The following is an 11,809-nucleotide window of genomic DNA, read 5'->3' as shown; positions in this document are numbered from 1 at the left end:
CTGTTCCACCCTCTGACTGCTGCAGGGGCGTGTCTTAGAGAGAGGCTTTTATACCAGAACACAGCTGCTGTGACGAAACCATGGAGAAGACATGTTACCGTGGAGAGCCGTTAACCAACATGCAAATTAGCCTGCAGTACCACTGCTCTACCCATATGAGCAGCAAAAAGACATTTTTAGACCAAATGTTACAGATTTGAACAAATACGCACAAAAACATCAAAATTAGCACAGAAACAGTACTTTATAACATTTTAGACACATTCTAAACAGTTTATCATCTAAAAAAAGTTAATTTTGGGGTAAGTTACTCTTTAACATGGTAGTATTTAGTAAAATATGTTGGCACACATCATGCATAATAAATACATGTACATATAAAAATGTAAATGCATTTAAGATATACGTACATTTGATYATTTTGTATTCACTTGTAGATTCTTTACAGGAGGTGTATACTGTATATACAGATAGAATAATCATCTCCTCACCTTGTTTTTTCTTCATCCAGATCCCAGAGACCCTAACTCCTAAAGAGAAACCTGGTGGTCCAAAGAACGACAGGGCACAGTTGTCTATCCCAGCAGCCTTTGCCRCAGGATCCAAATATAAAACAGATTCTCTGGAACAACATGCCAAAGAACAGGCGATTGCTCTTTGGATTGGACGAACAGGTCTACCTGCTTGCACAGCTGAGGATGAAGATTTCATCCTTATGATGGAGRCCTTTGATAAGAGGCTGACCATACCCAAAAGAACAAAAATTAACAACTTGGTTGATTGATTTATGATGATGAAAAGCAAAAGTACAGAGAGAGGCTTGCCACAGCACGCAAAATAACAGTTGGACTGGACATATGGACCAAAAAAGGCCTTACAGCATTATTTCTGGCAATTAGTACATGTTTTTTTTAGCACTGTTGAAAACAAAGCACAGCACATACTGTTGAGACTTGACCAGCTCCCTCACCCACACACTGCAGAGTGTATAAAAACTCATGTTGACAAATGCACTGCGGACTGGGAATACCGCAACACAAAATTTTGACAGTCATAACTGATAACGGAAGCAACATGATTGCTGCGTTCAAAGCTAATGAACCGGATGAACTCATTAGCTCTGAGGATGAATCCATCAAGATGAGCGACACTGAAGACTCTGAAGTGATTGGACAAGACCAGAGGTAAATTGTTTTAATTTACTGTTAATATTTTTAGTGCGTCAGTCACATTGATTTACACTAGGTTATAATCACTTTAGCAGTTGTTTGACAATTTTATTGAATTTCCTAAATGATATTAAGTAAGTTTTTTTCTCTGTTTTGTCCTCTCTATTTAGGTTTGGAGCCATAGATAGGACCCCATGTGTTGTACACACACTGCAACTCGTGGTGAACATGATCCAGAAAGATGCAAGTATAAACCGACTACTGGGCCAAGTTAGACTGCTTGTCGAGCTCTTTCTCAAGTCATCAGTGGCAATTCAGCGTTTGCTCCAGGTATGTCAACTAACTGTGGTCAGTGACTGCCCTACTAGATGGTCCAGCACATATCTGATGGTATCACGACTTCTCCAAATGGACTTAGTAGTTCAAGTTGCAGATGAGATGAGCTGGGACTATCTACTGCCAAGTGAGTGGCAGAAGTTGACTGCTCCACGAGATTTACTTCTCCCCTTGGCTGAGCATACCCAGATGCTCCAAAGCGACTCACAGTCTTTATCCCTTGTGTTGCCTGCCCTTCTGGACTTGCAGGGTCACCTGTCTGAGTTCCCCACTGCTCAGGGTTCTAGCTTCAAGGACCTAGCTTCCCTGGCAAATACGATGAAGGCAAACATGGAGAAACGGTTCGGCTGCTTTCTTGATCACACTGATTCTAAGTTTTCACCCCTCATTGCTGCTGCTTGCTACCTCGACCCAACAGTTGCACCTGAAGCACTCCTTGAAAATGATGACGAGCAAAGTGAGGCACTTCTGGGAAAAGCAGAAGAGTACATAGCTCAGTTGGTGCCACCAGTTTTACAGGAAGATGAGAAGCCAGGGGAGGAGGGAGAGGAGGAATCCAAAGAGGGACCACAGAGAAAGCGACCCAGATTCAAGTTTTTGTTTAGTCGGCCATCCAGATATGGCTTCTCAAAGCCGTGTGTCATGCAGGAAATGAAGAAATTCAAGGAGCAGCTGTCACAGCCTACAAACCAAGAGACTGCCCTTGATTTTTGGGCTGCACAGGGAGATTCTGTTTAGCCAAGCCTAAAACCAATTGCTTTAGATCTTCTGTCCATGCCAGCATCTCAAGCATTTGCTGAGAGGGTCTTTAGTGTTACAGGTGACCTCAGTCGTGGCCGTCGAAAGAGAGCAAGAGTCATTTTAGCTGAATCGAGGTCGTTAAACTTCATTTGCATACCCACCTTGTTACCAAGCTGTTACAATTATTAGTGCAGGTGAACATGTGTTAAAATAATGTTCTGTTTGGACTTCTTGCAACACTGCACAAGGGGTAGGGTCCTCATCTGAACAATGTTGTTAATCAATTATGTTGTTTATTTATTTTATTTACTTTAAAGACCCAACACAATGTGTACAGTACTGTATTTACAGTGTTCTGGGGTTGCCTTATTTAAATTACATTTCAAAACTTCTAGTGTCATGTTTCATACTTTGATAAGAGAATTAAGAGACTTTATAACTTTGGTTTAGAATGTTTGCACAAGTTTAATAGTCTRCTAAGTTTAGGACTGCATGATGTCCGTTTTTATTTATTTTTTGTATTTATTTTTATTTATGCATCTTCATCGTCCTGGCTGACAAGTTTGAGTTGAACATGTGTGTTAAAATAAAGCCAAAAAGTGAGAAAGTTTTTGTTTTGGGCATTTTTAGAGTAACACAAATTACACAAATTCACAAATGTTAACACAAATTACTCAAAATTAATTTGTAAAGACCATAAGTTGTCTTTTTTTAAGACTAAAACTAAACTTTATTTAAGTTTTCGTCAACTAAAACTGGACTAAAACTATTAAATATAGAAATGACTAAAACTGACTAAAACTAAGAAGTATTTTTGTTCAAAAGACTAAGACTAATGGTGCGTTCACACCGAACGCGATTTCARCRTCAGGAGCCTCAGGTTTACATACAAAGTCTATGGTGGACGCACTTCAAGCAACGTCGGGAAGTTCTGCGGCGCCTCAAGCGCGATTAGAGCAGCGCGATTTGAACAATTTGAACGATCTGAGCGTTCGACGCACTGAGGCGCAAATNATCTGAGCGTTCGACGCACTGAGGCGCAAATCGCTGAAGTTAGAAAATCTGAACTTTTGCAGCTCGACGCGCCGCGTCAACCAATCAGAGAGACTCCACTGTGTGACGTAGCGACATATTTCCAGACGGGACAGTTTACTGAATGATGTCCACTAACCTGAAACAGACAGAGAGGAGCTTTTAGCTGAAATGAGTGCCTGCAGTCGTGTCCTAATCCGCAGCAATGCATGGCAGCGGCTCATCATACTGGAAAAATAGTCCTGAAAGTAAGCTGTGAGCCTCTACTCTGATTTATCTGGTGAATTAATTATGAATTAATTATCTGATGAACGTGACACGCTCTTGCTCTCTGTAAATAAAGCAAAGCCACTTCCTCATCCGACATTAAACAGAGCCCAACAGAGGAGGGAGGGGCGGGGAGGCTCTGCAGTGCAGCGCTTCAACAGCTGTCCTGCGTCAGACCTCAAAGTACACAAGCTTCAAACTTCAGCGTTGGCTGCGATTTTGAAGCTGAAATCGCGTTCGGTGTGAACACAGCATAAGACTAAAATTAAAATGGCAGTCAAAAACAATACTGAGGATCGCTAGACAATTAATTGAAATCTGAAGAAGGTATTCAAATATGTCCTAAGTATACTGTATATATTCAGAAGTCAATCCAATTCAAGATGTCCAGCACAGCTAATTAATCTTAGCCAACACATAACAAGTTTGTTGCAAGAGTCATCTCCAACACATACTCTGAGTGTGAGATGTTGCATAATGTTTTTAAAGGTATGGTAGTATTTTGGGTTTTTCATTACAATTATTCCAAGTTCCATTCAGTTTTCATGCTTTTTTGTGTGTTTTGTGATCTTTGTGTTTGGTTCTGTTCCACTGTGTTTCCCTTGCCACCAGTTTATTTTGCCAGTATTCTCCTGTCAGTCTTTGCTCTTCTGTCCTTTGACATTCATTTGTTACTTGTTATCATCAAGCCACCTTTCTTCAATCTCCCCATTAAAGGCACAGTGTGTAGGATTTTGTCAATTCTTTTAGCCAAAATTGAGATGATCACTAATGACAATAATAAAAAACATGTCTAATCATTGCAGACAAAGATCTGTTTTATTATTTTTACCTTATAAAAAGCTGTTTATATCTCCATGGTCGCAGGTCCCCACTACAGGCAGCCGTTATCTTGTCTATGAAGGCTCATGAAGGACAAACTGAGGTGGCGGCATCAAAAACAGTTTTAGTTGTAATACTATAAATGTAATATTTGTTGTCTGTAATTATAGCTGGGATAATTTTACTTATTAAAGCTCATGATCTTACCATTTGAAACATCACTAGCCCTGAAGCTGCTGGTAGACATCACGGTTGGAATTATCAAAGGTTTTTGACACCTGAGAGACACCGTAGCAATTCCTTTGCATTTGGAAGCGGGGGGGTGGGGGTNCCTGAGAGACACCGTAGCAATTCCTTTGCATTTGGAAGCGGGGGGGTGGGGGTGGGGGGAGGACCAGGGAGGATGATTCAACCACTCAACCACTAGATGTCGCTGAAAACAACAAATCCTACACACTGTGCCTTTAACTCCTGTCCAAACACAGAAATTTCACCTCATCATTGGGGGGGCAGCAAACCTTTTTTAAAAAGCATTTTCTGGGGTGATCACCTAAAATACAGTTAGTTGTACTGTTGTAAAATGAAATTCTCCATTTTAAAAATCAAAAAACCTTATAAACTATAAGAACAGGTGCACATCTGACATTCAGTAATGCAATCCAAAAGGAAAATTCAATCATGTCTGCATATGACTTCTAATATTGCCATAGAAATATGTAAACAAAACCTCTACCAGTTAAGGATTTGTGACACATTCACTCTGCAGGACAAATAATGGTGAGAAATTGTCAATTCACATCACATTTGAGTTTAGTTTCCGTTAGTCTAAAAATAGTTTATAACCTTCTTGAAGCTAGAATTAATTTGACTTGGATTAATACTTTTCTGTAGTCACTGAATAATTTCACTGATCAGCTTTACAAGAATTAAAAAAACTCTAAATAAATATGTACATGTTTATAAGAAAAAGACAGTATGTCAAATAAATTTCCATAAAATCAAACAAAAATATTCTTCAGACACATTGACTTATATATTTTGAACTAATGAAATGTTATAATGTTTCTACTAAGCAGAGATTCCTTCCTTATCGAAATATTATTGTGGGTTAAAATGGTTGGCACAGTTGCTCAATTGGTAGAGCTGATGCCTCTCAGCAAGAAGGTTGCCCGATCAAATCCCAGCCCTGAAACGTTGCTGAGTAAAGTTTGCATGTTCTTTCCGTGCATGTGTGGGTTTTCATCGGGTACTCCGGCTTCCTCCCACAGACCAAAATCATGACTGTTAGGTTATTTGGTAATCTAACTTGTCCCTAGGCGTGAGTGAGAGAGTGAATGTTATGTCCCTGTGATAGACTGGAGACTTGTCCAGGGTGTACATTGCCCCTTGCACAGTGACTGCTGGATATGGGCAACAGTGACCCCTGCAACCCTGAATTGAGGAATGGGGTATAGATAATGGGGGGATGTTGTTTAAACTCTGAAATTTTGTTTCACTAAAGAATTTTAAAAGATCTATTGCAAATCAAAATATTTTCATCATTTTAAAAAAAGAATAAAAGTCAAATCCAATTAATGAAAAGAATCTTTCTCCTCCTCCTTGTGTACTGCCCTGATCTCATAACCTCATGTTGACATTAGATGTACTTTGAGAGGCATAAGCCTTAACACAGAGCCCGAGGTGTTGGCTGAGTGTTTCGTATAAAAACACAGAGAAACTTGAAGCTTTTAACTTTTCTTAGCCAAACTTCTGACAGATGCACTCAAATCAATCCCCATTGGAGGATGTCTGAAACTTAAGGCTGAATTATTTGAACAGCATCCTGCTCACCCAATCACAACAAGCCTAGATGCAAATACATCTTCTTTTGAAATTTATGACTATGAAGAACAAGTAAAAAAAATCTGGCAGGGTGATGTCAGTGCATCTTTAATATTAACCAGAACAAGTTGCAATATTTCATTTGGTTCTCAGTATCTCCTCACATAACAAACGTAGAACTTGATGTTAGCAACACACTTAAAAGACGATGGAAGAGTTTACCATTGGAATATGTCAGCATGTCCCTTCCTTACAGTTTTTAGATCAGGCAGGAAATGATGGTAAATTGTCTGTACATATACAGTATAGTGCCTTTCTATCCAACCAGGATACGCAGAGCTCTTCACATTACAATCTGTGCCCTCATTTACCTATTCACACAGCACTCTGTTAGGTCTCTACAAAGCTAACATGTACAATCTTTCTATGGAGACCAATCTGTGCCAGTCACATTCATTCACGGATGGGACAGACATCAGGGGGTAAAGTATCTTGCCCAATGACACAACAACTGAGACAGCTGGACGGGGGATTGAACTGGTGACCTAACGGTTCCAGGACGACTCCCCTAACCACTCTGCCACAGCTGCCCAGTGATGATACTGGTTATCTTTAAAAGAGGGAATTGTCCTTCGGATAAAGTAAAACATCTTATAAAATACAGTAAATAGTACATGGACTGTACTTATATAGCACCTTTCTATCCAACCAGGATACTCAAAGTGCTTCACACAATATTCTGTGTCCTCATTGACCCATTCACATAGCACTCTATTAGGTCTCTAAAGCTAACATGTACAAATCATTCTATGGAAAATAATCAGTGTGAGTATATATTTAAAGTATTGAGTATTAGCCCAGATACTAAATCCTGAAGATTCATAATTAAAATAAACAAACTGATATCTATCAGGTAAGTGTGAATTGAGTCATTTTAAGGTTTTTCCTATAATTGTAACTCATGTCCAAGCCTTTGTTTTTGTGCTATGATGAGCTCTAAACCTTGACTTAAACTCCTCAGATAGATAATATTTGTTCAGATATTCACAGAATTGATTTAGTACTATTTTTTCAAGATTTTTTGAAAGGAATAGAGATTGAATATTGGTCTAAAATGTACCTCTTGAATAAAGATCTGGCTTCTAAAGTAAAGGTGTAATTACAGCAACATGTAAGAAAGTGGTCAAAAATTGGAATCCTGAATAATACGAAGAAAAATGAACCCAGTTCTCAAAATGTTCATTCTCAAATCTTAAAAGTCAATTTTTCCTCAGAGGCTGTCTGTGGCCCTGAACCTAATCAAAACAAAATGGCTTAAAACGTCTCTTCTTCTTACACGTGCCCTTCTAAAACCATGATGTTTATCAAACACCCTGGTCACACCCCTGCGGGTGGTACCTCTTATGTCAACATTAGAGGGACATATGTATTAACCAGGCATATGTTGATCATATTATTGTCTAAAATAAATGATTCAAACTCATCACAAAGTATAAAATATAAGACTGTCACAAAATATATTTTACATTCAACCACTATATTAAGAGACATTCAGTTAAAATATCAAAATACTTTTGATATATACAATATTTTCAAAACAACTGAGAGAATAGTTACTTGATTATGTATAGAGTTTATCTTTGTGCTTGGAAAATACACAATACCCCCATTTAACAATGGCACACTTTTTCTCCAAAAAGTGTATTTTACTAATTCATTTTGAGTGAGGGACTATTTTTAGTAGAAAATGAGTGTCTTTTAGTTATAAACAAGTCTTGCTAGTATCAACAGGATATTTTCAACATGGCCAATCTTACTCTTCATGTATGAATGCAAACTTTTAAAATGTCACCACAATAAAACCAAAGTTGTAATGACTGAAGGCATGTTATCCTGTTTTATCAGCTGAGATATTTGGAAGAACAAGACTTCTTGTTCTCTGGTTAAATAAATAAATAAATAAATAAATAAATAAATAAATAAATAAATAACGATATCATCTTTCCTTACTTTAAAATTATAATTCTCAACTCTGTATCTCTCTCCTGATTAAATTTTGAATTTAACAGACTCTGGTATGTTAATCTGTACCCCTCATCATACACAGTGATTTAAGAACATCTTGTCACATAGCATCAAATTTCAGAGTAAGACTCACTTTGATGTAATCGCGGCCTCCGACACTGCTCTCTAATCCAGTTCTCTGTTTGGCTCTCACTCTCAGCTGCGCTTCATGTCTAATTTTTCATAAAACAGTTCATAATGGCCTACATAAACTGATATGTCTTTGGTGTATGAGTCACTGTTTTTGAGCTAGTACAGACAACTGGTATTCAAGGACCCAAATAAGCAGTGAACAAATGACCCTGAAGATTTCTGCACTGTGATAGGGAGAGCTGCCGTGCGCTTTTGGTTTCCACGGGGGCCTGGAGCTTGGTGTTAAGGCTCTGTTGTCATGAGCTCTTCAAACACAACCTCTGAAATCACTTAAAGAGCAGCTGCTTATTATTAGGCCAGACTTTATGTAATCTTATCTCAGTCAAGACTTTTTTTTTGTTGTTGTTTTTTTAAGACTGCATGGGTGAACAAGTAAAAGAAAACAAGGGTGAGAAAAGAAAAGCTTTTAGATGCAGCCTGAATCTTGAGTGAGACGTTCCCTTTTGTCATACACAGTGAGGTAAACTCATAAACAAATATTAAATGATTTACTGAGTTGGGAATAGTCAGAAAGCATCGAGAAAGATTTCCATCAGAACTGCAAGAACTAACGAATGGAATCAAAGACAACAGAGTTTCAAAATTCTGCGTCTTTGAACTTTAGAGGCATTTAAAAACTAGTACTCTTTAAGGAGTACATATTACCCATTATTTTGCCAAATTCTTTTGTCAAAGATTTAACAAAAATCCAAAATGGAGCTTAGATTGTGTGGTGTGGTTGACTATCAGCTACTACCACACAAAGCTGAAGCACAATATTTGTAAAATTGAGTGAGTTGTAATCATTTTTATGTTTCCTAGGGCTGATTAACTGTGGTGGCCATCTTAAATTTGTGATGATGATCCTTGCTCTGTGCAGGGGTCTGTGGCTGCATGACCTGGGGGCACCTGTTTTCATGAACAGGTGTTCTGAACTGTAATTTCCCCTCAGGATCAATAAAGTATCATTCATTCATTCATTCATTCATTCATTCAAATTGTTTTGACTCCGAAGTTAAATCAATTGAGCTGTACATCCACTAACCACTTTCTGTGTACAGTGGTTCATGAAATATTTTGCTAACAGACAGACAGATGTACAAACACATGCAGACACAGAGGAATGTGATTACCTGTCTTTCATTTTGGCTGGTGAGAAAAATAATATTGACTCAGATTCAAACTGAATGACAAAATCCAAGGTAATGGCATTCTTCACCCATGAAGTCACTCATATTTATATACATTATCTGCCACTCTCTCAAATGATCAGCAATGATCGAATGATCTCAGATGATTCAGAATGGAATCTGCTGCGAGTCAGTGGTAACATCTTAACAGAAAAAGATGTTGAATGAATGTGTCTCTGTGAGCGTGTGTGTGTCTGTGTATATTTTTATCACTAGAGCCACTGCTTCTGCATTAATTAAAAAAAACCTAATGGTGATGTTTAAAATTTGTGTAAGTAGTAATATCACTGTATGTGCGATTGATTACAGTAGAACTCTATATGAGGCTAGCATGAATGCTAGAGGTAAATTTAGCAGTAGACCAGTGGTTCCCAACCTTTTTAGACTTGTGTACCACCTGAGCCATTTTGTCAAACCACTAGTACCCCTTCAGACAAACGTAACGATGATTCTCCAAAACTATAATGTACTACAACTGATTATTAAATGAAAATTATTTATGTCACCCCCTAGAAAATTTATTTCTCAGAAATTAAATTTTTTTCAACTCAAATTAAACAAAGATAAAAACATCGCATTAAAAGTGAATGAGTAATTAAATAAATAAATAAACCAGTTAATGGTAGGTGCAGAAAACAGCAGCGTCCAAAATACATTGTACTGTCCAAAATATGTCAGAAACTCACTAAAATGAGCGTTTTATACTGGATTCCATTTTGTGTTAATTCTGTGATTCTGTCTGCAGTTTCTGCATTGCGGAAATCGAAGTGCCATACAAATCTCAGTCCTATTTTTATGTATTTTTTTACACACCAGGGAAGTTTTTTCACGTACCCACTGCAATATGCTCGCATACCCCAATGGGTACACGTACCCTTGTTGGGAATCATTGCAGTAAATTACAAGATTACTTACTTTATTTGTCGTTGCACCATTAAGCACAACAAAATACAGTTCAGAACAATCCATTCAAGAGAGAGACAAATACAAACAAACATGGGAAAACAGGTGCCAGCACAATAAATCAATATAAGGTTTACTGTACTTGTTTAGGGAAAGAAAGTTCAGGAATAGGATCAAGGTGGTCCTGTGTTGGATTTTTACCACATATAAAATTTGTGGAACAGGCTTAAGACAACTAAATTGTTGTTGGTAAGTCCAGACCTTATTCGACAGTTCTGTCGCAAATAATTTGATGGAATATTTTAGAAAACATCATGGAAAAAAGAGAAAACTGAATGGGTTGAAAATTTTGACTCAAAAAGAAAACGATATCTACGCAGCACTGGAAGAGACATTCAACTTTTCTGCATTCTTAGAGACTTCAAGTACACAACAAAATGTGTTTAATGGCTAAAAAAGGGAATTTTGCCCATGTCCCCTTTAGCCCTTCTCCAGAACTAACAGACCTAGCACTACCCCGTTGTGCAAAAATTAACAATTAAGTTATAAAGTTTTAAAGTAATTGTATACAGTACTGAAAACTTCGAGACTACACATTCTGTGACAAAACTTTGAATTTAAGCTCAGATTTTTTTTGTCTTTCACAAATGAGAACATAATAAACACAATAATTGGAGTTGAGAAAAGCCACATCTTCCACAATACTTTACAACTCAAACCCATTTACAGTTTCCTTCCAAAGAGATGTTTGATAGTGGAACTGCACTGTTTCAACCCATTACAGATGCAGAGCTTGCTTGTTTACAAGTTTCTTGCATAACTTTCTACATGATCACTGAGTATGTTCCTGGCTACTTTTTGTAATTCATTTCAGCAGCTAATAGATGTATTAATATAAATCACAATCAGTAACTCTGGTGTTAAAACAAGGAATTTGTATGATCTGCCCAGAGGAGGCCCCATACCTGTGTCTGTGGTTGTCACCCCACTGTTCGGGAAGATTTGTAGCAATGCCACACACTAAATGGCTTTATCTACTGACAAATTTACACGCATACAGTACAGTCATGTTCCCGCTTAAGTCACAACTCATAAGACTTAAGCTTTAACATACGTGTCCGAGCCAGTGTATATATTTTTATTCTGTATCACAACTACACTTTCTGGCTGAGGGAATTAAGAGCCTAAAGACATTTATCAGATCTGGCTTCTATACAAGATGAAGTGATTAGAGGGTCAGCATGAGAGTAAGAAGTTCCTCCCTTGGAATGTGTTAACCACACACACACACACACACACACACACACACACACACACACACACACACACACA

General features: G+C 37.8%; 2 protein-coding genes across 2 annotated transcripts in view; both read left to right on the top strand.

The window, feature by feature from the left end:
* Positions 1 to 11,809, top strand: part of rspo2 (R-spondin 2) — a 160,668-nt gene that overhangs the window by 68,118 nt on the left and 80,741 nt on the right. The window lies entirely within an intron of this gene.
* On the top strand, positions 327 to 2,879 carry LOC106530422 (zinc finger BED domain-containing protein 4). Its single transcript, XM_014026034.1, has 2 exons — positions 327 to 1,184; positions 1,340 to 2,879. Exons 1-2 carry the CDS (start codon positions 1,009 to 1,011, stop codon positions 2,241 to 2,243), a joined length of 1,080 nt encoding a protein of 359 aa, XP_013881488.1. The 5' UTR covers positions 327 to 1,008; the 3' UTR covers positions 2,244 to 2,879.

The sequence above is a fragment of the Austrofundulus limnaeus genome, unplaced genomic scaffold (genome assembly GCF_001266775.1).
Source record: "Austrofundulus limnaeus strain Quisiro unplaced genomic scaffold, Austrofundulus_limnaeus-1.0 Scaffold519, whole genome shotgun sequence".
Lineage (NCBI taxonomy): Eukaryota > Metazoa > Chordata > Actinopteri > Cyprinodontiformes > Rivulidae > Austrofundulus > Austrofundulus limnaeus.
The sequence above is the reverse complement of the archived record's forward strand: the minus strand, read 5'-3'. Positions and strand labels throughout refer to the sequence as shown.

What these genes read in the sequence shown, in the direction of transcription:
- LOC106530422 (XM_014026034.1), top strand. Translation starts at nt 1,009, where the DNA reads ATGCACTGCGGACTGGGAATACCGCAACACAAAATTTTGACAGTCATA. An exon ending in GTGATTGGACAAGACCAGAG is followed by an intron (nt 1,185 to 1,339) that starts GTAAATTGTTTT and finishes CTCTCTATTTAG; the next exon opens with GTTTGGAGCCATAGATAGGA.